Genomic DNA, 27,902 nt, shown 5'->3' with positions numbered 1-27,902 from the left:
ACCCCGCTAGCGCGGGGCTGGCTGCGAAGCACCAAGCCAGCGCGAATTTACACTGACTGAGGGCCTGGCCCTCCTTGTCACCCTCTCAAATCGTCCCTTCAGAACATGCTGATGACTAAATTAATTGTTGGCACGTTCAAAGAGATAAACCAAATAGCCTCCTGTTTGCTCGAAATAACTTGGCAGCAATCATCACCTTTAAATGCTGCTTAGTCCTGCCGTTTGAAAACGTGTTGCCTTTAAAATTTAATTGAGTTTCTCCTTGTTCGGTGTTTATTCAAACGGCTCGCTCGAATTGCCTGATTTACCTTCTGGGTTAGCTGTGGTTCTGTATGCATAATGTAGCATCCACAGATGAACCCGCTCAGTTCACCATCCCTCTTCTCTGTCCTACAGACTCCCTGTTCTTTTGTTCTTCCTTGCTTTGATGCTATTCTGGTTATAGCGGTCGCCTCCCCCAGCTCAGCCAGTGTGGGGGGTGAGGTGGGCAGAGGTGGGACTGTCTGCAGACGTCCATCTGCTGGCAGCAATGTTGTTTTCCCACTGCGTGTGGATTTCCCACGGTGTTTTCCTGTGGACGTTTCTGTCGGTGTGACGTTTTCTGTGGTGGTTCGGTTCCTCCTGCTTCTTCAATGCATCTGGCAAAAACCTGCCAGGTCCCTGTTGCCATCCACGAATGGGTACTGAGATGGCAGCTGCTGTGCGGACCCCAGCAGATCTCTTGCTTTGGTTTGATTTCCCCAACATTTTAAAAACCAGAGCTGGCCCTGTGTTGAATACTGGCCTTTCCCCACCCTTCAGCCCCAGCGGCCAGTTTGCTTGCATTTGGAGACCATTTATGCCGGGGGTGTCCCCATGGGCTCCATGGAGGGTGGCAGCAGATACAAGTCACAGGCTTGGGCGAACGCAGAGCTGTGCCTGCTGCCCGGTGGCTCCCCCAACCCCACCGTGGGGGACCTGCCCTGTGGATGGGGTACACTGCCCTGAGTCTTCATCCCACCCAGGTGCAACTGGGTCTGGCCCAGCTGGAGGCATCTCTGCCTGTATTTTGCTTTTCCTGACATAGCTGGTGCCAGATGGGCACAGCATGGAGCTCCGCAGGTTGGCTGGGGCAACCTCTTTGACTCCTTTGCCCCCACCTTTTGGTGGGTGATGCCCACCCATTTCACCTTGTTTGAGAAAGCTTTAATACTTATTTACCCAGCCACACATCTCCCCACCAACCACACATCTCCCCCCAACACCAATTTATGGCTTAAGGAAAGAGACTGTCTCTAACGACTCAGGAAGGACCACACAACATCCTGGTTTTTGCGCGTCTTGTTGGTGGCAAGGTGTGACAGGGCTGGGTTAGGAAGCAGAGGCTGAGGCTGCTGCTCAAGCTGACTATCAGGGCAGGGGGACTGGTGGCCATCTGGCCAATGCTTTCATGAAATGTGCCTGTTTTTTAATGGGATTCTTACCGCAAGAAGCACGGAGGAGAGGGAGATGGCACGTGAGGCACTGCCGTCTGGGGTGAATTACTGGAGAGTCTGCTGTTTTTCAGGTGAGACACCAGTGGAGGACTGTAGGTCCAAGCCATTGGTTTCAGCTGGGGGCTCCAAGATTTGCTCTTTGTGCAAGCCCTCTTCCCAATCCTGCTCCTCCGTTTCAAGGATTTGCATCATTTTCCATTACTTTGTTCTTTTTACTCCCTCTGCTCTAAATTCCATCTTCTGTTTTTGTCATCAAAAGACAGAAAATTTGAGCTGGACTTTGGGCAGGGCCCAGCAGGGGTGAGAGCTTCATGGGAAAACACCGGCATGTCTCCAGCCATGGCCAGGGAGCTTGTACAGCACCATGGAAGATAAGTGGAGTCCTCCATATTTCATAATTATTTTCTTTTTCATCTATTTCCTTCTGACAGAGAAAGGTGCTTTCCTCCACGCATGAATACCTTTCCGTTTCAGAGCCAGACAGTTGTGAAAAATCTCTTTCCTTCCTTCTTATTCCTCCAAGTCCTTCCCCCAAGATTATGAGGGTGCTTCAGAGGAGCGATTTGAAATTCATTTTGCTTGAGGGGAAGAATGGGGTTCAGTTTGGGAATGTTGTCTGAGAACAAGGGTTTCAAGTGCTTTGGGCTCTTGTTCTTTTCCCACCCTCTCGTTGCTAAATTTTGGCCAGGAGGTGACTCTGCAGGACATGCTCTGGTTAATGCTGATGCCTGGAAGTTGCTGTCTCCGTGGAGAAGAGGGTCAAGGAGGTATCGCTGCTGCAGCTCCAAGGAGCCGGACACCACAGTCACACATCCCAGCTGCTTCTGTGAGAAACACTTTATTTCTCTGACAATTTTTCCTTCCTCCCTCCCTCCCACCACAAAAAAAACCCCACAAACCTCTATTAGGGAGACAATAACTTTTTAATTGAAAAATCTAAATTCCAGTGCTAGGTTCTCATTCAAAACTAGTTTTGAAACAATTTTCAACAATTCCTTAAGGGTTAGAAGGTGATTTCTGACTAAATAGTGTTTTATGTAGACCATTTTACTTTTCCCAGGCGAGAGGAAGGGCTGGAAAACTGGTGGAGCTGAGCTGGGAGTCCCTGCCTGCAGTGCAGAATTTTTGGTGGAAATCTGAGGGCAGCCTTTTCCTCACAAAACTGTGCTGCAAAGCTTGTGGACAGAAAACAAACAAACAAACAAACAAACAAAAAAAACCCCAACCCCCCAAAAAACCTACCAAAGAGCAGTTGGCGTTGTTCTCTGTATTGCATGTTCCCCTTCTAGGTGCCATCACCTTTCTAAGGACTCAGTTTAAGTGTGTTCTCCTTCAAAAAGATGGGATTTCTTACGGCCCGGGTTGGGGAGATCTCTAGCCAGCGGATTACACCTGCTGTAATAGTGGTGTAGACGAGGGTGGCAGGTATAGAATATCAGGCTATTGATGCCTGCATGGTTTTTCCTAAGGCAAGCACCACCGGTCTTACCCTGCTCCGGCTGAGCTTATCCTTATCTCGTAAAAAGCAAGAGCAAAGCGTATCTGTGACTAGTTTGATGCATCCTCACCAGTAGCTCAGATAAGGGCCACCGCGGTGAGCACCGCACACGAACAAGCCACCCAGTTCTAGGCAAGGATTTTGGCTCTGCTTTCTCAGCTCTCTTTCAAAGCAGGAATATTTCAGGGGGAAAAAAAAAAACCACAAACAAAATTACCCACACAGAGCAGTAGTGCCCCTCAGTTTGTGCGTCTCTCTGCCAAATAAGTGCTTTACCTGGAAGTGCTCACTGCCTGGTGGAAATAAAAAGAACCCCTTGAATAAAGCAAATCCCATATAATCTTTAGGAAAATCTCACCGCCATCAGGTGATCAACAGCTTCTGGAGCAAGCAAACATGCCTGAACCCAAGCAGGTTACTTCCAACTGCAGCTCCAGGGAGCTTTTCCTTTTTTTTTTCTCCTGGTTTGATAGCTTTTTTTCATACCTTTTGCCTTCATGTAAACAAACCACACAGGCTGCAGAGGAATAAACAAAAATCAGGCCCTTGAATGCAATTGCTCACTGGGAAAAAGACCAAAGCAGAGAGCCATGAAATACGTGTACGGTGTGGCAGGCACAGCCAGGTTTGGCAGGGCTGTGAAACTCGGGGCAGGGGGGTCCTGCTGCCTGGGCTGCCCTGGGAGCGTGCTTATCTTTACACAGATTTACAGCAGAGGGGGAAATCTGAAACTGGCTGTAAAAGGGACCCATTTACTGCTTAACTCTGAAGCTCCCTGACTCACGAGGGAGCCCGTCCCTTGCCACAGAATCAAAACAGGCTCAGAACATTTTTTTTTCCACCTGACCTTTTATGATTTTGCAAGGAAACACTTGGAAAATGCGAACTATCTACCAATGCAAACTATCGACAGTTTCAAACAGAGGCAACAAGAAGAGTAACACCAGTGCCATTTATTTTAATAGGTTTTGTCCATTTCCATTTAAAGGGTTTAAATAACCACACCAGTACCTCTAGTGGCAGCACCCACCTGATGCGCACGGGCGGCTACCCCAGCCCAGCTCTCCAGCCACCAAGAGCTCCAGGTATTTTGCACCTCGATGTACAGCGTGCCCCTTGCTGTCCTGCCTACCGAAAGCCACGGTCGTGCAGCGTGCCAAGCGACGGGGCTCCGGGCTGCTTCGCTGAGCATGATATAGTCGCTTGAGACCCGGCATCGCCAAGAGCGAGCTGCCCATCATTCACATGGGGGTGTGGCTCAGGGTAATTAATTTCCCCATTCAGCTAAGGCGGCAGCTCAAACCCTGCCAGTCTGGGCGGCCACGTGTAACGGCAGGGCTTCAGAGGAAAATGCCGCTGCCGGTGGGCTCGCTATGTTTTCCTGCTATCTGAGCTGCCGCCGTGGTGATGCCAGGGTGATGCTCCAGGGCCGTGGTCAGCACGCGGTGGTGGTTTTCATCTGGCATCCCCCACTGAGCCCCCCCGGCCGCCTCGTCCCTGAGCCGCGAGCTGTTTTCTCCTCGGTTAACTCGGCGCGACGGTGCCAGCTGGTCCCAAGCCATCGTAATTAATGCCACGTCTTTCCCGTTTCTCTCTGGGTTTCAAACTCGTGCCCGGGCTCCTGCCAGCTCTCATCAGCCGCTCTCCCCGTGCTGGCGGGCCAGCAGCAAGCAGGGGGAAGGAGCGAGGGAGCTGCCAGGTGATAGAGGCCAAAAGGAGAGTCACCCTGGGGAAGAGGCTCCAGGAGAGATCCCCTTGGAGGTCGCCAGCAGGCCGGCCCTCGGGCTTTGTGTTTCGGATGCCTGAGTGGCCCGGGAGAGCCACACACACCACACCTGGTGCTGGAAAACGTGATGCTTTGGGACTCGGCTCCTGCCAAGGGGCTTCTCCATGGTCGTCTCCTTTTTTCCTCCTTTGTACCAAGCCAAGCAAGCTGGTCGTCCACCTGGGCCAAAGGGCAATCGAGTAACCATGAATTCGCAGTGATGTGTGGTCAGACAACACGCACATTCTCCTTTCTGCTGTGCAAAACAGCATGTGCGCCCCGGCCGAACGCAGCACGTGCCCTCCTTCCACCACCCCTCGGAGCCCACTTTGGGCTCACCTGGGACTGTCAGTCCCGGGCAAACCCCTTTGTGCAGCCCCGGCTGCAGCCTGGGAGCCCACAAAGGTGCAAGGCCAGGCTTTGCCAGGCCACACTGGGACTGGTGCGTCACCTCCCACCTCGAAAGTGGGATTAAAGTTTGCTCTTGGTACCAGAGGCCTCTCTGCATTTGATGGCAGCTTCCCCACCCTCTCCCACTGGTTGCTGGTCAAGACAAAGGGCGGTGGAGCAGCACAAGCAATAGGCAGCGTGTCCCGTGGGTGTGCTGGCCTCGCTCCGCACCATTTATCAGTCGTTTCCTTCTCACGACGTGAGTTTCAGCCTCTCTGTCCAAAGAGGGGACCTCTGCCACACGGGAGGGTTATCTCAGAGGAGCTGCGTGTGTCCCCCTCTATTCTCCATCTTTACTTTCTTTCCTCCCACCTTGGAAGACCGCATGATGAATGGCCAAGGGCACCTGCCAAAGGGTTTCATTTGTGGGGACTGTAAAAAAAATTATGGAGCAGACACCGTTTTGCCCCTATATTGCTAAAATGTAGGTAACGGTTGTCCAAACCTGTGCTGCACCTGGAGCTGCAAACCGCTGGGTGACTTCTCAAAGACCCAATTTTTAACTACCAGGTCCTAGGTGAAACATTTGGATCCACCCAATGGCAAAAGGGAAGGAGCAAGCCCTCCAAACCCCGGCTCTTCCCACGCGCACTGAGAAAACAGCCGTAGTCTTCTCGCCTTTGGGGGCTGGTGTTTCGACGTCGAGTTCAATGCTTGGATTTAAGGACCACATTGGCATCACCTTGCTGGGTTGTTATTTGGGTTGAAGGACAGAGCTTGAGTGTTTTATTAGCTTCCTTTACCTTGGAAGAGAACATCCGTTGTTTATTAGCTTAGGAAAAGTACAAAGGATATATTGAGTTCCTGTTCGAAAACTGCCCCCAGCGCTCCAACACGGCAGCGGCTTAATCCCAGCGCAGGGTCCTCTCCGGAGCGGGAGAGGATCCCAAAACCACAGGGAACATGTTCGGGCAAAACCAGTGCCAACCTCTACCTCCCTGGGCAAAGGCAGGAGAAACGGGCAGGAGGGCTGCGGATGCCGGTGGAGGGGGGTTGCCTTGCAGCGTGACAAGCAGCACGGCGAAATACGGTCACGTGGAGTGTCAAATAATTTTGACTGATAGCTGACTATGTAGGAAAAACAAACCATATCTAGGTCTCTACATGGATAATTCACAACCAGAAACAAATTGTTTGCTGGGAACAGCTCGCCTTGTTCTTTTTATCAACCACATGTATCTTGTGTATGTCGCCACATTGAAAGGGACATGAAAACCTAGCTGTCTGCATGTGCTCCGTACAGGCATCTCTATAAAATCCAAGGAAAAGGAGCCATGAAGAGCCGAAACGCTTTAAAAAGAGGAATGTTTTACAGAGGGAAGAAATTAGGCATTAAAAAGACATCTGGCAGATATTTCTTCTCTCGGGCTAGCTACATTTTAAAATTTATTTCTTATGGGAGGGGTAGGGAATTTCTACATGAGGCTGGAGCCAAGCTATTAATCCAAACCAGAGGGAGAGTCTTCAGCTAAGAAATATTTTTGCACCTGCCAAACCTCCCCCAGCATACAGAAAAGCTGTTTCCGAACTCCTGACGTTGGTTGTAGCTGTACGTTATGTCTCAAGGGACCTATGATATTTTATTTCTCAGCAGGATTTAATCTTTAAATTCTCTTCCTTTACAGGGGGAGAAAGAACGGAGAAATGACGGCGCTCGTGAGAAGGCCAGAGGTGAAGGATCTCATGGAGGGGTGTTGGACGAAGCCAGCCTCCGTGATGGCTCCCCGGGCTCCAGTGAGGTTGTGCTGGGGTTGCCCTGGCTGGCTCCTTTGCTGTGGGACTGCTCTGCGCTTTCAGCCGCAGCTGGAGGTCAGAGCTTGGAAACAAACCCTCCCTCTGTTCCACCCCTCCGCAAACCCTGGGAAGTCCTTCTAGCTTCAGCCCCCAGGCAGCCAGCTTTGTCCCCTGCTCTGCTCAGGCCCCACGGGCACTGCACCTCCCGCTTCCCCCTTTACCCAAACCGGTGGGCACCGAAGCCCCTTAGGGTAAGAGGCCTGAGCCGTGTCCTCAAAAGGGGATTGGAAATGGGGGTCTTAACTCCAGGCTTGCAAGCAGCTGGGGTCCGTCCCCGTGGCAGCCGTCGGCCGCGGCTGCGGCTGCGGAAACAGGACCCGGGGTAACTGCAGAAGCCTGAACTGCTGCCGGCTGCCTGCCTGCAGCTCGCGCCTTTTTCCTGGCCACTGCTGGCTCGAATCAAGGGGTTTTTCCATTTTTAGGGTGAACCCGCTGCAAAACTGCCAGGAGCTAACAGTAACCATTTTTGACAGCTATCACGGAGGGTGTCCAGGGCTGAGATGAAGGGCTTTTCCCTTATATCAGCTCCACGACCACGAGCTGTATAGCCGACGTGGGTTTTTGTAACGTTTAGGTTAAGTTGATTATTTTGAAAATATTTATTCATGACATAACTGTTAGTAAAGGTGCCTCACCAGGGTGTCGGTGGAATAAATGATTGAATCTTTACAGAAAAAGAAGGGGAATATTTTCTTTTCCTATCTGATAGCTGAGCGCTGATCAAAATGCATCCCAGCGCCGTGGAGGGCTTGCGCGGTCGGGGCAGCCCACGAACCAGCAGGCTCCAGGCTCTGCCCGTTAGCTGTGTACCGCACCACAACTCCTTATTAGCACATTTTTTAAAACTTGCTTTGATGCCCTTAGTTCCAGAAGTTGCTCACCAGACCCCTCGCACCGGCCTCGTAAGCCCGGCCCAAACCTTCGGATAGCTCCATCACAAGCACCTCCGTGGAGATGTCGGGCAGAACGGCTCTCTGGGGCAGCCTGTGGGGGCTGCAGGGGTGCATTTCTTTAAGCGATTCCCCATGAAATGGCTCCCATACAAGCCGTACTGCCTTCGCGCTCCCCGCCCCATCCACTTAATCAACATTTGGCCCCGCAGCAACCGCAGAGGTGAGGGAAAAAGAGTTTGTGCAAAATGAATGCTGGCTGCCCTCGCCCCTGTGGGCCAAGGATGCAGGTTTGCTTCTGCAGCGTGTCAGAACATGCCAATATGTGATGCACTTTTCTTCTCCCATATCCTTTCAAAAGCTTAAAAATGAAAAAAAAAAATTGATTGGATTGTTGTAACCATTAGATCATTCTCAGTCTTTTTTTCCTCCTGTCTCATACACCGTTTGCTGGAGTTTTGGGTTTTGCTGAGCTGGCAGGACTTGACTCGTCCCAGGACACGACCAAGGTAACCACCCTCTCGCGCTGTCACGACACACGGCCTGGAAGGATGCCTTCCTTTCGTGTAAGCTGGCAGAGGTGAGAGAGCCGTGGGCCGGCTGCGGGGAGCCATCCTGCGTGGCAAACCCCGCAGCGAGGACGGAGCAGAAGGAGCAGAGGTTTGTCTCAAAGCTTCCAGCAGGTAATGCTGGGCGGTAGCTGCTCTGCCCCTGCGGGTACCTCTGCGGGGGTCAAAACTTGCTCATGCCAACTAATAAATAACCACGTTTTAAGAGGCCTCTCTAAGCTCTTTTTGGAAAAATAAGCCCACAGAGGCTGTGGGTAAGAGCGCTGTACCTCCCCACGGGCAGGCTGTGATCAGCCTTGTCATTTGTGCTCAGGGGGTACTGCCACTTCAATAAACCAATATGATTTAACGGTATTGTTTTCATACAGGGAAGAAGAAAACAAATTATTGATTCTTTACTCACAAAGGGGTAGCTTTTCAGCCTCCCTGTAATACTGGCAATGATTTTTCAGTATATAATGATTAAAAAAAAGGGATAAGGACAGTTCACCGTACCTTTGAGCATCCTGAGCAGCCCATTTTACTGTGATAGGAATACACCGTTTGCCTTATAGTATTGTATGAGGGCTGCACAAGACCAGACAAAGTCTGACCTTGTGTCACTTCTCTCCCTGGCCTTCTCCCCCACCGCCCGCTGTGTAACCTGCCGCAGCACCCAGCAGCCCTCAAAACAAATGCATTCTCCACCGAGCGAGCCCGTAGCGGGTGTGAATAGCCCCCGCGACAGCACCAGAGGAGACGGCAACACCAGCATCTCTGCAATCTCTTGCTTTGGTTTTCATGGAGCGCAACCGGATCTTGCAGGTGCCTCTGGTTTGTCCTGACTCGAAGGTGTCCTTCGTCACGGGAGCTGTGCTGGACGCAGACATGCTGTGGTGTGAGCGTGGCAGGGAGGGAGATCAGCCGGGAGGTGAAAACCACGTCTGCGCTTACCTGATTAACGTAGGCATGGCCTAAGCCACGTTCTACCATCAGCCAGGAAACCTGTGAGAGGGGGAGAAATTGAATTTCAGCCTCCTCAGTATGAAGCTGGAGCCTTAATCACTAACCCACCTCAGAAATGTAAATTTTGCAGAGTAACTACCACAGACCTGGTTTGCAGCACACGGCGGGAGACAGCGCTCTCCCCGAGACGATTAAAATCTGATTTACGAGGCATGGTGGACAGATGGCATCTGGTTTTCGCAGTCAGCGGTGTCTGCAGAATGAGAGGGGCAAACTTCAAGGCCATAGCTCCGCAAAAACAGTGAAATTACTTTATTGCCCGTGTCCCTGCAGGTGACTGCACGGACAGCTCTGCTCGCACCACGCTGGGGCTTGAACCCCCCAGCCCTGCAGGTACCTGCTTTCCTCCCTTCCTCTGCCTCTCGACAGCCAAACGCTCCCTGTCTCCCAGCCCTTCCACGGCCCCATGTGCCCCTGCTAAGGTGCCGCTGCGCTGCCGGGGCAGGCAAAGGGGTGGGAGAAAGCAATTAAAACAGACCGTGCCTGGCTGCTTTGCGGAGCACGCAAGGGGCAGCTCCGGCACGCAGGGGCGGGGAAGTGAAAATGCTGCAAGTCTCTACCAAGAGCAATCAAAATGCCTCAGGAAGAGAAGACTTCTTTTCTTGAAGGGCACGTGCACAAGCATCACCGGGTGGACAAGGCAGGGAAGGACCGAGCAGCCTCACGCTCCACACAGCCCAGGGCCAGGCTGGAGCAGAGCCCCAGCGAGCAAATCCAAGCTGCCCGCGCCCAAGCGTGCGTGTTTTGGGGGCTTTGCACGTTGTCTTTTGCCTCTTGAACTGTGATCGGTCTTGAAAAGGCCCTGCCAAGGTCCTCCCACACGTATTGCTTGTTTCCCATTTCTAGAAGAAAAGGAGAAATAAAGGCATGGAGGAGACTGTTCAGCTGGCTGAACATGAGCCAGCAGTGTGCCCAGGTGGCCCAGAAGGCCAACAGCGTCCTGGCCTGTATCAGAAATAACGTGGCCAGCAGGAGTGGGGAGGTGATCGTGCCCCTGTACCCGGCCGTGGTGAGGCCGCACCTTGAATCCTGTGTTCAGTTTTGGGCCTCTCACTACAAGAAGGACGTTGAGGTGCTGGAGCGTGTCCAGAGAAGGGCAACGAAGCTGGTGAGGGGTCTGGAGCACAAGTCTTATGAGGAGCGGCTGAGGGAACTGGGGTTGTTCAGCCTGGAGAAGAGGAGGCTGAGGGGAGACCTTATTGCTCTCTACAACTACCTGAAAGGGGGTTGTGGTGAGGTGGGTGTTGGTCTCTTCTCCCAAGTAACCAGTGATAGGACAAGAGGAAATGGCCTCAAGCTGTGCCAGGGGAGGTTTAGAGTGGATGTTAGGAAAAATTTCTTTATGGAGGGAGAGGTCAGGCATTGGAACAGGCTGCCCAGGGAGGTGGTGGAGTCACCATCACTGGAAGTGTTCAAAAAACGTGTGAATGTGGCTCTTCGGGACATGGTTTCGTGGGCATGGTGGTGTTGGATTGATGGTTGGACTTGATGATCTTGAAGGTCTTTTCCAACCTTAATGATTCTGTGATTCTGTGATGTGGTGTCCTTGCACAGGCACCGAGTGCTGGTCTCTTCCAACAGCACAACGTTTCCCAAATATCAGCCAGCTCTTCCCAGCTGCCTCCAAACTTCCCTGGCACATGAAAAATGCTCGCTTGCTGTGCACTACAGCAGCGGGGAATAAAAAAAGAGCCTTGCACTGGAACGGGGCAGGAGCCTGGGGTTTGCCTGGCGATGGTGCCGGGGGTCTTGTCGCTGCAGGGACGACAGCAGAGGCCTTGACTCAGGTTTCTCATCTTGTGCTAAAAATACCAGGTTTCGCTAGGGAAGGTTGAGTCTCTGAGGACACCTCAAGATCACAAACGATAAGCTCAGATGTGTTGCCCTAATACTTTTTCCTTACAACTGCCCACACAGGCCGCCTGCTCTCAGCGCTTTGTTCATTCCTTTTCCTTCTTTTCTTCCTTTTTCCAGGTCCCTTCAAAGGAAGATTAAGCAGCAGGATGTTCTGATATCCTAATCCCACCTTTGTGGAGGCAGAAAGCAGGACAAATGCCGCCTCATCGCTGCTGTCAAAAGGTTTATTTGAGCGCAGTGGAAGTACGTGGCTCCCAGGTGGTGCCGGCATCTCCACGGAGCCTATGGGGGACTTGCGTGATGTGGGGGCTGGTGGCACTGTGTGCCCCAAAGTGCCCTGGAGAAACAGGGCTGGCCCAGCATCGCCCAGGGGGTAGCTCAGCGGGCAGGCAGGACCTCACCTCCCCCGTGAGTTGCCTCCTCTCCCTGTAAAACCCTGGGCAAGACCACGCAGGCTGATTTGACCCCTCCACAGTCGCTGCCTGCCCCAGCCTAAATTTCTGGCTGAGTCAAGGCTGCCGAGGGCGGCTGCATTTCTCCATCGATAGTCTCTCTCAGCCGCCCCGAGCCCGAGTCTCTGAAGTCTTAAAGGCTGTTTGCTCAGGAACATCCGTGTTTGACTAGATTTGGCCACGATTAACAACAGAGCTGTGGAACAGCAGCCAACGGGTTTCCTGAAGCCACCTCCTAAGCCTCGGGACCGCAGCAAAGCGGCTAGCCCAGTAAGCCGGTCTTGTGCCACCAAGGCATGCCGCCCCGACCTGCCCCGAAGTCCCCTCTCCGTTCAGCGCTGGAGCTCAGCTGTGCTGCGCGAGCGACGGTTTCTGGCTGCGTGTGGTACGGGAGAGATGAGATGCCCACGCCTGGCCAGCTCTTCCACTTCATTCTCGCTTCAGCCAGCGGCTCTGCTCTGAAGCCAGCCCTTGGCTGGGAAGCGCGGACGGGACGCTGGCCTTGAAATGAGCCCTGAACGCTCTCCAGCCCAGGGCTTGCAGTGCCCGCCGGCTGGACGGGGACGGCAAGCACCGGCTTCTCTTCTGCTGTTCGCTCTGCGGATAACTAGCTGGATTTCATGCGGTGGGTGTGCTTTTGCTCAGCCCCACCACAGAAGCTGCTTCTCTTAATGCCGGGGCTAGCGAGGAGGGGCTGATGTCACACCAGCAGTCCCCGGCGTGGGGTGACCCCACCGTATAGTTCCTCCATGTAGAGGGAAAAAATGAATTTGCAAACTTATGTCTACAGGAAAGGTCCTTTCTCAGGCCTCCGCGGTGGGGTGGAGATGGAGAGGGCTGCTTGCACTTTGCAGCGAGCTGCAGCACCCTGCAAAGGCTGCCCGCTGCCCGTGGCGGTGAAGAGCTCGCCTGTGCCAACACGGGCAGCTGTGCCAGTAGAGGAGAGCAGGCTTCTGCGGCTCCTCTCCCCGTGTGCTAGGGACACGTGTCTACACGCTTAACTTTTTTGAGACCAGTAAGGGTTGCTAAAGGTCCTGACTTTCCTGGAAACCTTCAGGTCTTATTTGAGGCAAGGAAGAAGCAGTGCGAGCTACCGCATCTTAACCCTCCCAGCTGGACCCCATCCATTTGGTGGGCTCAGCGCCAGCCTCCTGCCCCCCTTACCCTACAGCTGAGGAAGGCAAGGGTGCAGGGATGGGGGCAGAGCTGGGGGAAGGTATGGAGAAGGGAAGAGCACTCGAAGTGTGCAAAGCCATCGCGAGCTGGGCAGGGACCTGGCAGCAGCCCGCAGGGGTCACCATCCAGGTGTGACAACCAGCTTCTGAGCAGCTCCTCAGCAAATTGCTCTGGTCTTCAGTGGAAGCTGAAAGGGAAGAGAGACCTCTGATCTCTGCACCCTTAGCTTTCAACTTCACCTCGAATGGCCAGGGTGAACTCTTTCTGGATGCATTACTGTGTGCCTTCGCATTCGATGCCAGGTTTCACGCTAGAAAGATAAAGCAAGAAGTTTCTGACCTAACCTGACCATTCTGTGCCTACATTTTGTGACACCTCTTCCCCTCACCCTAAATCAAGGAAAACTGTCACCCTAAATCAAGGAAAACTAGGCTGAATTGCCTTAAACTGAACAAAATTGCCTGCACCCAGGCTATTTACTGTGGGCAAGGAGCAGAACTGGCAGACCCTGGTGAAGCGAACAAAAATCATTAAAAGAAAATTTGTCCCAGTTGTGACAAATCTCAGCCTCCTGGTATCCTGTTGGCACCTAGATAAGCTTCCTAGAAGCCCAAATGTGCTGCTAAGCTTAATGGATCCCCTTTTTTCAAGATTTAACTCAGAGGAGCCAAGAACTTGTTTCAGAAAAGGTCAAGGCAATAAACCCCAGATAGTTTATGTACATAAACAGCCCTGGGACGTAACACGCTTTTCTTACTCCATGCCTTTTCTGATGCAGCCAGAGCAGGCAATTAAAATCAAACAACTGCAAAAATATGGCAACACTTGCAGTGAAGCCTGTGCTACTGTATCCACTAGCTCCATTCCTACTCAGATGCAGCCAAAAAAACACACACACAAAAAAATCCAGTGAAGGAAAACTCACTCAAAAAAGCAGGACTGGAAAAGGTGGTGTCATGCCTGCTCAAGGAGAGAGCTCAGCCAGCAGCACCCCGGGGAAACACCGCCTGTGTGGGCACGTCACATCCCGTTTCCACGCAGTGCCAGGACTCACATTTTCCTTGGGCTCTTCCCTATGGTTCAAAACCAAGCGTATTCATCTGGCTGGACTGAACCATCCCTGGAGAGTTTCTCTCCACTTACCCAGGGCTGAGCATCTAGTGGGAAAATTCTTCGATGCTTTTGGGTGCTTTCTGAAAGCATCACCAGATCCAGACAGCGGGGGAAAGCTCAGGCAGCCCCTGTTGACTGAAATAGTAGTTTCTGGTATCGGTCGAGAAAACTCAAGGATTTAAAGAAAAGATCTGATGTCTCTGCCCTTCCTCCTCCTCGCCTCTCCTGCTGTGTGGTTGTGGCAGGGACGCCAGGGATGCCCCGAGTCCTTCTTCTGCCTGGCCACGCACAGGTGTCACAAATTACAGCCTCCCATCCCAAAAGGAGGTGAGAAGGTTAGTCTGGTTGCCTGAACGGGATCTTGGCCAGGGACTGGGGAGGGGAAAAAACCTCACATGGCATCCAAACTCAAGCAGCAGACGGAAGCTGGAAGCACACGCACTGCTGGGCCACTCCGTGCACGGGGCACGAGCAGCACCCTGCCCACTGGCTGGCAGTGGGGGGTCCCAGCATGGGGGGCTCCTCAGCAGTTGGGGGGTCCCCAGCATGCTAGACCTGAGAAACTTCTTTGTATCTGCATCATCTCTTGGACTGGTGATGCTGGGTATGGCCCAGGGGAATAAAACCTGGTTCAGCTTAGAACAAGTGAGGCTGATGGTCAGTCAGGAGTGAAACAAAAAAAACCCAGGGAAATCCCCAAGGACAACGTGGAGGCAGTTTTGGGAGGGAAAACTCCTCCTGTTTGGGAAAGGATGCTCGCGTCTTTGGCTTGCCTTGTTTTACAAACCAGTGGATTTTAAAGCCCCAAAGCACGGCATTTTTTTATCTGCTGATTGGCAGTGCACAGCTCTAAGAGCTGTAGCATTTTAAAATCCATCCCAGGGACAACCGTGGGGTCTATTCAAAAGGTCCTGGAGTTTAGGAGTTCTTGGGAACAGAAATAATCCTACCAAAACAGCAGGTATCCAAAATAGCTCTAGGGCACAATTTCTCGGAAACTTGACCTTCACACTGTTCAAGGTCTTCAATCCAGAAAGAGCCACGAAGATGCCCCTTGCAGAAAGCTGAGACACAGGCCAGCATGACCCCACAACGGCTGATCAGCCAGAGACAAACAAATGCCTGGGTGACCCCGGAAAGAAAGGCTTGCCCACACCTAGGTGCCATCCACCTTGTCAAAATCTCACAGCAGGAGTTTTACCTCCATCGCTTCATGAATGGTGCCTGGTTTGGGGGCCCATCCTTACACCTTGTTTGCAAAGTGGGTGGTGGAAGTGGGGAGATGATCCTGGCTTCTGGGAGCCAGAACAGGGACACTTGCAGTCAATTCCTTGATTTGATAAAACGCTGATGATTCGCATTGGTACCCACCAGCGCTCGGTGCGGCTGTACGAGTGTTTCACATCTCTCAACAGCCTCGAAAAATCCCACTGGGATTTCTTTCCTGTCATTGTCAGTGTGGGGAAGAGAGAGGAATGAAAACACATAGCTCCATTGCTTCTTTCGTTTTACTTTAAAGTAGTTCATAGGTGAAGATAGTTTAGACACCATGCAGGGAGGAAAGGTTGCTTTCTCCTGTGGCTACCGAGCGCCCGGGTCCACCCTTGGGTGGGCAGACCCCCAAGTGCTGTGGTGTCTTGTCCTCCACGCAGCTGTCCAGCTCCATCCTGCTTCCCGACGCTCCCAAATCTGGGTGTTCATTGGAAAGGGACAGCAACGGAGGGATAAAGCAGGGGAGGGGCGTATAAAAGTACAGCTGGGCGGATTAGGCTGTACAGGAATTAATGATGCTTTGCCGTCTTGCACTTTGCCGTTGCAGAAATCACAGAATCACAGAATCATTAAGGTTGGAAAAGACCTTTAAGATCATCAAGTCCAGCCGTCAACCCAACACTAAAATGTAAACCCAACACTAAATGCCCACTAAACCGTGTCCCGAATGAAGCTTTCAAGACGCTGTTGGCAGGCGCGGGGAAAAGGCAGCCTGTCGAGCCAATGCCACCTGCTGGAGACAGCACTCGGAGACTGAGGTTCACAGCACCAGTTAAACCGGTGTTTCTTAGTTGTCCTGCTCCCAAAATACTTCTGCATCTTGAAAACCTGAGCCCATGCCTGTGGGGGCAGACACCTCAGACACTACAGACGCAGCCCCTCTGCCATCGCAGGGAAGGTTTCCTTTCCCCCAGGTTCTTGGTCTCCTTTCCCCCCTTTGCCTTATCTGACAGCTAATTATCATTCCAGGAGTAATTGCTGGAGAAAGCCGTATGGGATTCATAAACCGCTAATGCTGGCAGATTTTTTCCAAAGAATCAAAAGACCGGAGAAGTCCTATATATTACTGTTGTTACTGGTATGATTATCACTGCTGTAATAGCAGCCAAAATTGCCAAATTAGGTTGCGGAATCCGTTATCGCTGCGCAGACACAAAGGCAAGGTTATCATCCCTGAAGCCGTTCCAGTCTAAGAGGTTTGTAATTGGGAGGAAATAATATGTTCACAAGCTCTAACGAGAGAGTCACAAAATAAACCCAGACCTAAGGAGAGGGAAGGAGGAGGGAGGTGAAGCCTCAGTGCTGAGACCTCCACAGAGGGACAAACTGAGGAGCGGCCACTGCTGGGGCAGTGGATCCGGGGGGTTCGGTGCTTCTGTGTGGGTGTCCGTGTTGGTTATCTAATATGCCATTCCTTAGGCTCCAGTGATACTGCTACTTACATCATAAATTCAATGATCTTCCCTTTACTGGTCATTAATCTGCTTCGTTTCCTGACAATTTTATACTCTTTTGATAAACTGTTTGTCTAACCGCTTGGAAGAAACAATGTCAAAAACTGTACCTTAGGCGTTCACCCAACTAATGAAGAAAATCCATCACCAGGAGGGTTTATCTATTGTTTTGCTGGATGTAAATAAAACATCAGGCTAATTTACTTCCATTAATCTTAAAGGCCATCGCTACAATGATAGTCCTATGTTGGAGTGGATTTTTTTTTCCCTTTTCCACATGAATATTTAACCAAGTACTGAAAGCATAAATAAATTGCTTTCAAAAAGCCAGATTATTTTTATATCCTGTGATTTAACAATAAATTTGGATTTACTTGCTAGCTCTTGCCTTCACCCGCGTGGTCATGGAGCTGCTTGGGCAGTTTTTGCTGAGCATCTTGTGGGGTCTCCAAGTGCTACCCCCGAGTGCCACCCCACTGGTGTCATCCCCAGCCAGTGGGTGACTTCAGTGGGTGCTCGGGCTGCTCTGCGAGGTCTGTACGGGGGTGCTGTAAAGGCTATTTGGTGCTCAAGAATTGTCCCTGCGATGCAGCAAAAAGGCAGGCAGTTTATGGAGGGTGAGGCCAGCAAAGCACTGGCGCGGGCTGCGGGGGGGTGTTCAGGGGTCACCAGCTTTGCGGGGGTGAAGAACAGGCTGAAAAGGAGTAGCATGCCTGGGGGGCATATCTGGGTGGATGTCCTCCTGCAAGAAGCCCCGACGGGAGCGCTGCCTGGTGCCTCCGGAAAACTTTACAGGCTTTCCCGGCAGCTCTTGAAGTGACAAAAGGAAGAACAAGGCAGAGGACGGCAGCATCGGGTTTTCGCCCTGCATCTTTTTGGGTGATGTGTGGAGCAAGCGGCACCTCGTGCCCGTGTTGCTGGGCTGCCGGGGCACTCGCACGCAGGCGGCTTCACCTTCCCAATGGTCTTGGCTCCTTGCTGTTGCTCTCCTCCTTCCTGTCAGCAGTGACACTAGCAAGAGCATCCTTGGTAGGATGGGGGTTGCATTTAATTGCCCTCGCTGGGAGCCACCTGTGCTTTAGCTTTTGCAAGCCCAGGGAAGGTGCCTTAACTTGTTTCTCCACATATTTCCCTTGCTTAGCTGCTGCTGCCTTCTTAAAGCCAAAGCAGTACTGCCCCAGCTCTGCAAGCATCTTGTACCATGTCCTTTTTTTGTTACTCCACCCCAACAGGATCCATGATGATGTCCAGTGAAATTTGGTTGAAGCAGGATCACTCCTGAGATGAGACCTTGTTTGTCAAGCACGGCCTACATTATAAACCCATAAAAATAAGTTTATCATAGGAAATATGACAGTTTCGGAGCTGGGGCAAACCAAACCTAACACTACGTGGTAAAGGCTGCTACGGCCAGAGCAGTCTGTGGGATGTCTCCGAATGGCTGTGACTACAGTTCAGAGCCCATGTGCTTTTCTGACTACATAGACAAGCCCATGGAAAAAATCACTAATTAGAGGAGGCGAATGATCAGTCTCAGCAAGATCATGGCTTTTGCTTCTCTCTTTTATCCATACGAGCTCCTTGTTAATTCAAGAGTGATTTTTATTCACACGCGTAAGTGTTTACAGATGTTCCCACACATGTTCAGCCAGCAAACTCACACATTACAGCTAAGGAAATGCAAAAAAAACCCTAGAAAAATCCCCACTACCTTGTGCAACATTAAGGTCAAGCAGATACAACCGGAGGCAAGAGGTGCAACCAGAGGCAAGGCAAAAACTGCTGTTCCAGCACAGCCAAGTCAACAGCTTTGGCCACCGCACAGTGTCCCACCTTCCTCTCGCTTCTTGCTGAGAACTTGGCTTACATGGGATGAAAACCTCACTTTTAATGAAATTTCACATTTTAATGAGAAAAACAAGACTATAACTGATGCCACACATCCTAACTAATGCTCTTGTTACCACGTAGCTTTTCACATCATATTTTCTGGATTTAATTAAGTTACATTTAGTCTCCTTTACTCATATAAGGCTGTGTTTAGGTATGACTTTTCACAGGATCCAGGATGAGTTATTTCATTTTCCTCCATGCTTACGGGCTAAGCTCACCTCCAGATAATGAATCCCCATGATTTGGGCTTCAGCGGGGCTTCCCTGACAGGTCCATCCCACAGCGCAGCAAACTGGGTGAGAACTGCTGGGGTGGGAGGGTGATGGGGGAAAGACTTTCCCTGGCTGACTGGGGGCAGGACTCCAGGAAGATGCTGCCGGCGCCCTGGGTGCTGATGTGCCTGTGATGCGGAGTGCCGCCGCTTCCGGAGAGCGCTCGTGCTTGTTGATTAGTGTCACCCTCACCTCACTTCATCTTCTCTTAAGCAAGAGAAAAAAGGAAAAAAAAGGTAATTGCTTGTGCTTATCAGCATGGGTGCTAAAGTTTCCCCTTGCAGGCTCTGTGACTGACACGGTGCTGAGACGGCTGGAGCAGGGAAGGAGCAGGGGAGGCATGAATGCCCACCCTTTCAGCCTCTCCCGCTCCATGGGCGGCTGTGTTCCCCAAAGCTAGGGCAACGGGACAGCAGCACAGCGTGGGTGCCCACGTCGGTCTCACTGAGACTTTCCAAAGGCACGAGTGACTTGGGGTGCCTCGAGCACAGTGTCTCCACCTGTAATGCTGGGGAAATGGGGGGCTGCTCCCCGAGGCCCCTTTACAAAGCCTTCTCCTGGTGGCAAATCACCAGCCCACAGGCCAGGAGACGGCTGCTCCTGGCAAGCAAGCACTAATTGCATGCTTCAGCTGGGAAACATGCCGTGGAAAGCAGGAGAGGCTCTGATGGAGCCCATCCCTGTATCTTTTTTTTCCTCCTGTTCATTTTGCTTTCGAATTTTCGCTCAGTCCTGACACTTGAGGACTTGCCTGGCCGGGATGTTGCTGTGCCCCATCACAGTGGATGCTGGGCAAGTGGCAAAGGAAGTGACAGGAGCGGGATGGGCTCTGCCGGAGGTGCCAGCATGCTCAGCCTTTTGCCCTCCATTGCCTTCTGCTGTAATAGCCTGGCATTTCGGTTAAAAGATTTTTTTGCGAGCCTTGGAAAGAGTTTCGTGCAGCCGTGCCTAAGCGAGCAGGCAGGAGCGCTTTACACAAGCGGCAGAGCTCGCAGTAGATTTGCCTTTCAATCCCCTGGCAATGAAGGGAAAGGGCGAGCGAGAGAGTCAAACCTTCAAATCCCACGTTCAAAATGCACCGAGGCATGGCGTACAGCACACGGCACACGGGATCGGCACCGCGGGCTGCGTAAGGGCAGCTGCTGCCGGGCGCTGCCTGTGGGTCCAGGTCCTGCCTGGCCCCGGCTCGGGCAGTGGTTTACACCCGCTCCCAGGCACACGTCACCTCCTCCGTGGGGGTAAGACGGAGCTCAGCTCAGGTGACTTGTCCCTGCTTAATCCACTTAGAAAGCTCCCCTCTGCCTTCCCCCACGCTGCTGCAGCCTCTCTGCCTGCAATGTTTTGGAAACAGCAAAGGCATCATCAAAAAGCCCCAGTGCGAGGCGTAGAAAGGCTGCCAGTGACTTCCCCCAGCTTTGAGCAGTGCCCCTCACTGCTTCTTTATCTCTTCCCAGGGTCCCCGTAGGCTGTTCAGTAGTCCAAGCCTCCAGTTTCCAAAGCTGCTGGGAGGGCGGGGGGTGAAGGCACCCAAAAATTCTCACGGATGTGCCCCTTTGAATATCCACACTGAGACTGTTGCTTGATAAACATCGCTCAATGCCCTTCTCAAGCAGTTGTGAGTTGTTTCAGGAAACGTCTCCTCCTCCTCTTTCTTATCCCCTGCCATCCCTTCTCCTTTTCCAGGGCACCCTACGAGGAGAGGGGGGAACACATTTTGGAGAGCCAAGCACCCTCACGCAGTCTCACGTCGCCCACGCCGAGGGCGTAAGGTGCCTCCGTCGCTGCCGGGATTTGCAAGGCTGTGCCGGCCGGAGGTCGGGTCAGCGGGGCGAGTCCCCGAACACCGTCAGGTTGCGCTCCTGGATGTACCGCAGCAGGACGCGCGCCCGCCCATCGATGGTCCGAAGCAGGGGCCTCAGGCCCTGGGGGCCGCCCTGGCTCTCCCAGAGCTCCCGGTCCAGGCGCAGTGACTCCAGCAGCAGGCTCTGCAACCGGCCTGACCGCAGCGTGGCCACTGCCGCTGCCGGGAAGCTGCAGCGGAGGAGCAGAAGAGAGAGGGAGGGAAGGGGTTACCCCAAGGAAGGCCGAGCAGCGAGGAGGGGAGCAGCAGGGCCCCCCGAGCAAAGGCCACCCCGGTGCTTCAAAAAAAGATGCGTCTCCACCCAGAGGAACGCAGGATGAGGAGCCTTCTGCTTAAAACTCTGCCCATGGCAAGCATGCAGGACAGCGCCATCAGAAACGGATCCGAATGAGCTCCAAATCAACGGGCCGGTAGCGTGCCAAATGCCTGATGGGCAACGACACAAGCAACGCTGAAATACCTGATTATTCGCTATTTTTGTGCAGCTGCCAATTAGAGAGGGGAAAATAGGCTTTGGAGTCCGCCATCAGCCACCCAGAGCAGGACGAAAACCCAAATTCAGTGCAGAGGCGCGTGTGATGGGTTTGCCAGCCCACTCACTGCCCCATCCTGGGTGGGAGGTGGCCCGGCTCCACAGGGGTGCCCGGCCGGGGCGGCCAGGGCAGGCGCAAAGGCGTGCAGATAGGGCTGGCGTCCGTCCCCCGCGCGCAAGCTCAGCCCTCGCCCGGGACGTGCCCCCAGGAGGGTGCGCATCGCCCTTCCTACCTGTCTATGCCTTGCAGGAGCCTAAAGTTGAGCTTCTCCTCGGGGTGCTGTGGCCTACCAGCGTTGTCGATGAACACCAGGTGGGACGGTGTGCTCCTCCGGACCTGTCAGCGGGACGGGAAGGAGAAGTTCACTTGCTGTGGGGAGTCACAGGTTTGGGTGTTTAAGCTGGTTTTTTTAACACATTGAATAATCCTGAGATCAGCTGTGGGCCGGCAGCTGCCAAAGCCCAGGTCCCTCCGTGCTGAGGCACACCTCCCACCACGGACCCCTCATCCCCATGGGACCTGTGTGCCCCTTGCTGCAACGTCAGCCCTGCAAGGGCCTCCCAGGCATCTTCATCTTAGCTCCAGAGTAGCCCCTGGGGAGCCGAGGGACATACCAGGATGTGGACCAGGACCAGCTCCGCCGGGTTTCGGCACTTCTCGTGGAGCCTCTCCTCCACACAGGGCTCAGAGGGGTCGGGCTGAAACCCACAGCAGTAGCGGTCCAGGCGGTCGTGAACCTGAGGGAGACATTTGGGGACCTTAATGGGGACAGGCACCCAGGGAAGGGAAGTCCAGCCGTGAACTTTTCTTGTTCAGAGGAAAATAAAAAAGTTTCTAAGGATCCTCAGGAGACATGAGATGGAAAAGCTGCATACACTGGTGAGCGAGAGAGAGGCAGGGAAGCATTCAGAAGCCGATCTGACTTGCAAAACTCCCTTGTCTTGGAGAAGAGACCAACAAAGGTGATGGTGACAGGCTTTGCTGCTGGTGCCCAGATACCTTCTGTGCCTGGTACCTCCACACTCCATATTTGCACGGAGCAAACGAGTCATGCTTCCAGCTGAAACCAAGGGAAGGCACAAATAGTGATGAATGTAAAAAAAAAAACAACAAAGCACCCAAGGAAACCTAGGTTTTGAAACCTCAGAAAGAGATTTTTTATTCTTGGGCTGAGTCTTGGTGCACTGGATGGTGGTTTCATCTGGCTCCTGGCTCACATACATCCTTTCATCCGTCCCTTCTGGCAACCTACACAGCTCTCAATGGAAAGATGAATGGAAAAGGATCAGCAAGGGGAAAAGCGATTTGTGCATTTAAACAGAGCATGTCTGACATTTGGAGTCCGCCATCAGCCACCCAGAGCAGGACGAAGACCCAAATTCAGTGCAGAGGCGCGTGTGATGGGTTTGCCAGCCCACCCACTGCCCCATACTGGTGGGAGGTGGCAAAAAATTTCTTCACTGAGAGGGTGGTCAGGCATTGGAACAGGCTGCCCAGGGAGGTGGTGGAGTCGCCATCTCTGGAAGTGTTCAAAAAACGTGTGGATGTGGTGCTTCAGGACATGGTTTAGGGGACATGGTGGCGCTGGATTAATGGTTGGACTTGATGATCTTAAAGGTCCTTTCCAACCTTAGTGATTCTGTGATTCTGTGATTCTGTGATTCTGTGATTTAAGTTAGGCCACAGTGACTTGTTTTAACCACATCTGTGTTTAATTATTTGGAGGAACTGCTGAGGCTCTGTGTTGTCGAGTCCGTCAAGCCCCTCACTCCCCACCCCAAATCCCTGCAGAAACCCCGGTGCTGCGTGGCGGCTTCCAGTGTTTCACCCACAACCTCAGAGGGATGAGGGAGTTTTAAAAGAAGTAAATCTCTGTCAGACCCAGCTTCAGTAACCCTGCCTCAGTATTCACATAGCTCCCTCAGCTTTGTCAGAAGCAGCCCGTGCATCCTCTGCGGTGGCCTGTGGGGCAGATGGGACCTCACTGGCTGTCAACAGCCCTCCCCACGGCCATGCAGGAGCGGCTGCTTCACCACCTCCAGCTCTGCAGGCCTGTTTGCAACATTACAGAAAAAAAAAAAACATATATGTATAAAAAAAATCTTCTTTAAATATATAAGTATATACAAAATAAGTACATTTTCCAGTCAGAGCACAAAGGCGTCCAACTTACTTGCTTGCTCGGGGTTGCTGGTCCCAACCCAGGAGCCAGGGCTCAGGGTGCAGAGAGGCTCCTGGGGCTGCCAGGAGGGCTGGAGCAGGTCTTGGGTGAGCCGGGGGCAATGTACAGGTGATGACTAGATGGAAGCCAAGTGACCCACAGTGGCTGCCTATTCCCCTCACCCTGATAATTAGCAAAACTTATCAATTACAGACTGTGCTTCAAGGGAGAGTTCAGTCTGAACCCAAATACTAATCAAGCACTGGAGAAGTTGCTGCAGGAAACACTAAGTTTGATTTCCGTTGCCCATTATATTCATAATCCTTTGAGAAGCAAGATTAGTCCCACACTGGAGCCCTTTAAGAAATCCCTCTGTTTCCTGAGGTTTAATGAAGCATTTGGGTCATCATTTCTCCATTGGGACACCCACCGGTTAAAAGTGCTGGAGCATCTTTTGACACAAAACCCACTGAAATGAAAGAAAACATGACATTTCCTCCACGCATCTCCTTGGTCTACCTACTGGAAAGCTCAGCACACCAGTTTCTCTCACCTGCTACGTTGTTTTCCAGGCTGCACAAAAAGTGAAGACAACCTGAGATGATTTGCAGAGATTATTTATATGTGCTCAGGCCTCCACTCACCCACCCATGAGTGCCTGTGAAACCGAGGCAAATCAGTACTGGACCCATGGAGATGCAAGGTGGAGGCTGGACCTGGTGTCCAAGTGGAGCCCCAGAAGATGGACCAGCTGGTTGCGGAGGTGCTGAGAGTGCCACTGACACGTTGACGAGCCCTCTCTATCCCCCTGGTCCTCCCTGGGTCATTTATATTTATTTCTTCTCACCAGTTCCTCAATGGCTCTAATGAACGGGACATCAGGTCTTATTGCTGGAACACAAATATGTGAGCCACACCTTCTCCCATCCAAGCTCAAACCCCGTGAGAAGTTCCCCTTCAGCCCCTCTTTGGTCCCACATGAAGCTCAGCTGCCCCAGAGCATCCCCTTGGGTCTGACAGGGCTTTCTAGCCTGACTCATCCTGAGACAGATTCCCCCAAGGAAAACAGCCTTGCTCTCCCTCGGCGTGGAAGGGTGTATCACAGGGAAGAGACGCGGCTGCAGAGCTTCAGAGTTGATGTATTTTTGGGTCACTTTAAGGCGAAGGTCAAAAACATCAGCTACTCCCTTTCCACTGGGCTTGATGTTTTCCCTCAGTAAAGCTTTGCACCAAGAAGGCGTCCCCTTAAGGCAAACACCAAGCGAAATCAATATAGAAACAGCCCAATTTTAAAGCTAATTGAAGAAAACAACCAAGATTTCAATGTCAGTGTACAGCACAGCTCAAAGCTCACAGGGGTGTGAGAGGCTAAAGCCATTTCTGAAGGATGCTTCCATAACACCCTGCTGACTCGGTGCCTCTTTACCTTTATGTGCCTTTTCCCCATGGGAGGACCCCGTTGGAGTTATTGAGGAAAACCTGAGGAAGCCCTTGGATTTATCATTGCGCTGCTTTGGTCCTCCGAGGGAAAGACTCCTTAAAACTAGATACTCTCTCCTGGAGACTCAGCCTTTCCATTGCACTCAACCATATTTTGGCCTGGGGAAGAGAAGGGGGTTGGTTAATCTTCTCATTTCTCTGGCTGTTTCAGCTAAAATATTTCCAAAGCCAGACAGGATTGCTCCCCCTCTGCCAGCCATAGTCTGAGGTTATAAAGATTAATGGTCAGGCTTTGCCAAAAAAAAAAAAAGAATAATGAGAACACATATTTTACTAGTCTCTCTTTTTTTTCCCTTTCTTCCTTTCTTTCTTATTTCAATACTTGCCCTTTCAGGCAGTTTCCCCTTGTCTGATAACCAAAGCTCCAGCCCTGAGGTGCCTAAAAAGGCTTTTTTTCCCATAGAAACCACTTTTGCCTCCTCACAGCTGCCCTCTAAGAAATGATAACTCTCTGGGACACTGTTGTAATCCCTCGTGGCAGCAGGGTATGATTTTCCAGACAGAAGATTAAGCACTATTAATGGCGAGGAGGAGAAGAGCAGTGCTGTAGGAAGGGGCAGGGCTCCTGATTTCCAATGCCAGCAGCACATCTCCGGAGCTGGATCTGATGGGGCTGATGCCCCAGGGATGCCCTGTCCCGAGCTGCTGCCAGCACCCACGTGAAGCGGAGCCAACGGAGCCACGCCGCGAGGAAGCTCGCCCACGTGGGAGCAGACCCGCCACGTCCGAAACCTGCATGTCTTTCCTTGCAAGCCCCAAGCACGGACCGTGCTTGGGCCAAACCGCTTCTGCGCAAAGCTCTGCTGCTTCCCGTCAGCTAACGAGTGAAAATACATCCCAAGAAGCCACCGCCTACGCGGCCCTGCAAAGGAGGAGACCACAGTCAGGCAAGGCAGGAGCAGGCGCAGGGGGACCTGGGTGGCACAACCGGTGGGACGGGTGGTCTCCATCGCCTCAGCCCTACCTGGAGGAGAAAGTCAAAGAGGGCCAGGCGGCTCCACTCGCTGCGCGGGATGCTGGAGCAGGGACCGTCCCCAGCTGCCGGCGTCGGTCTGCGGGGCCGCAGCATCTCCTGGTACTGCAGCCACCCCAGGGCACAGGAGTTCTGGTCATTGTTGGCATCCTCCAGGTGCTGGAGGTCAGGTGCCCACCAGATGATGGGCCGTGGGGAGCCATCAGTGTAGCTGTAGGGGAGGAGGTAGCTGGTGAAGCGCCGTGCCACGGCGGGCAGGCTGCGGTTCAGCCCCAATACCCTGTCCAGGTGGAAGGCCAGCACCTCATAGAGGTCCCCAGGGCGCTTGATGAGCCCGCAGCGCCCATCTCGGCAGTCCTCCTCCAACCCAGCTGGCGAGGCGTCCCCCTCAGCATCCCCCACGGCCCGCAGCCCCACTCGCAGGACTTGCCCATGGGCTGGGACGCGGGTTTTGGAGACCACCTGCCCACGGGCCAACAGCCGCATCTTCTGGAGGTCATCGTCAGAGAGCCATGGGGGAGCATCCCCCGCCACCCCCCGCCGCCGCCGCCTGCCCCGGCCGGGGGGCTGGTCCCGCTGCAGGCGAGCGGGGGGCATGGGGTGCCTTTCGCTGCGGGCTCGTCCCCTGGACAGGAGGGCGGCCACCTCCTGCCGTGGGGCCGTGGGGCATGATGCCAGCAGCAGGCGGTGGGAGCGGTCTGGCAGTGGGGGCAGGCGAGCAAGGACCAGCAGGGCCAGGGCCAACAGCACCCCGAGGGCTGCCAGGGCGGGGGGCTTCAGCCCCGTCCTTCGCCAGGGTCGCTGGGCCTGTGGAGAGAGAAAGGGAGAGCGTTACCAGGGGTTCTGGGGATTCGATGGGTGCTACAGCCAGGGCATCCCTGGACCTGTGCATCCCCCACCCCAGGCAGCGCTGATGGGAGGCTCTCAATAAGCTTAACGGGGTTGGCTTTGGGCACATTTCTGCGTTTGCAGCAGTGATGCACAGGTCACCTGCCAGGAGATGAATTCTTCATGGTCAAACATTTTGCTTTAAAAACTCAAGGAATGAAAAAAAAACCACCAAAACCCACAGACAAAAATAGAAAGAGCATCCATAAGTAACAGTATTCCCCTGGTCTTCTCCAGATGACCTTTTCCACCCAACCTGAGCTACTTTGCTCCCGTTGTTTTCAACTTGTTCCTGAGCAAAACGGTCTGTGATGCTCTGGTGGGATTTCCCACAGAGAGACATCCCTGTCACACCTTCCACTGGTGCTTCAGGAAACGGATGAGTGGTCTAAAGCTTCTGCAGAATCACAGAATCACAGAATCATTAAAGTTGGAAAGGACCTTCAAGATCAGCAAGTCCAACCATTAACCCAACACCACCATGCCCACGAAACCATGTCCCGAAGCGCCACATCCACACGTTTTTTGAACTCTTCCAGTAATGATGGTGACTCCACCACCTCCCTGGGCAGCCTGTTCCAATGCCTGACCTCTCCCTCCGTAAAGAAATTTTTCCTAATATCCAATCTAAACCTCCCCTGGCACAACTTGAGGCCATTTCCTCTCATCCTATTACTGGTTACTTGGGAGAAGAGACCAACACCCACCTCACCACAACCCCCTTTCAGGTAGTTGTAGAGAGCGATAAGGTCTCCCCTCAGCCTCCTCCTCTCCAGACTAAACAACCCCAGTTCCCTCAGCCGCTCCTCATAAGACTTGTGCTCCAGACCCCTCACCAGCTTCGTTGCTCTTCTCTGGACACGCTCCAGCACCTCAGCATCCTTCTTGTAGTGAGGGGCCCAAAACTGAACACAGGATTCAAAGTGCGGCCTCACCAGTGCCGAGTACAGGGGCACGATCACTTCCCTACTCCTGCTGGCCACACTATTTGTGATACAGGCCAGGACGCTGTTGGCCTTCTGGGCCACCTGGGCACACTGCTGGCTCATGT

General features: G+C 52.9%; 1 protein-coding gene across 1 annotated transcript; it reads right to left on the bottom strand.

The window, feature by feature from the left end:
* Positions 1 to 20,755: 20,755 nt before the first annotated feature.
* Positions 20,756 to 27,194, bottom strand: GASK1A (golgi associated kinase 1A; the record flags this gene model as incomplete). The annotated part of the gene is made up of 5 exons (XM_081996481.1): positions 20,756 to 20,966; positions 21,562 to 21,665; positions 21,944 to 22,066; positions 25,955 to 26,770; positions 27,108 to 27,194. The coding sequence occupies 5 exons, from the start codon at positions 27,192 to 27,194 to the stop codon at positions 20,756 to 20,758; spliced, it is 1,341 nt and encodes a 446-aa protein (XP_081852607.1).
* Positions 27,195 to 27,902: the final 708 nt, after the last annotated feature.

Source organism: Phaethon aethereus, assembly GCF_964289735.1.
Source record: "Phaethon aethereus genome assembly, chromosome: 2".
NCBI classification, from domain to species: Eukaryota; Metazoa; Chordata; class Aves; order Phaethontiformes; family Phaethontidae; genus Phaethon; species Phaethon aethereus.
The sequence above is the reverse complement of the archived record's forward strand: the minus strand, read 5'-3'. Positions and strand labels throughout refer to the sequence as shown.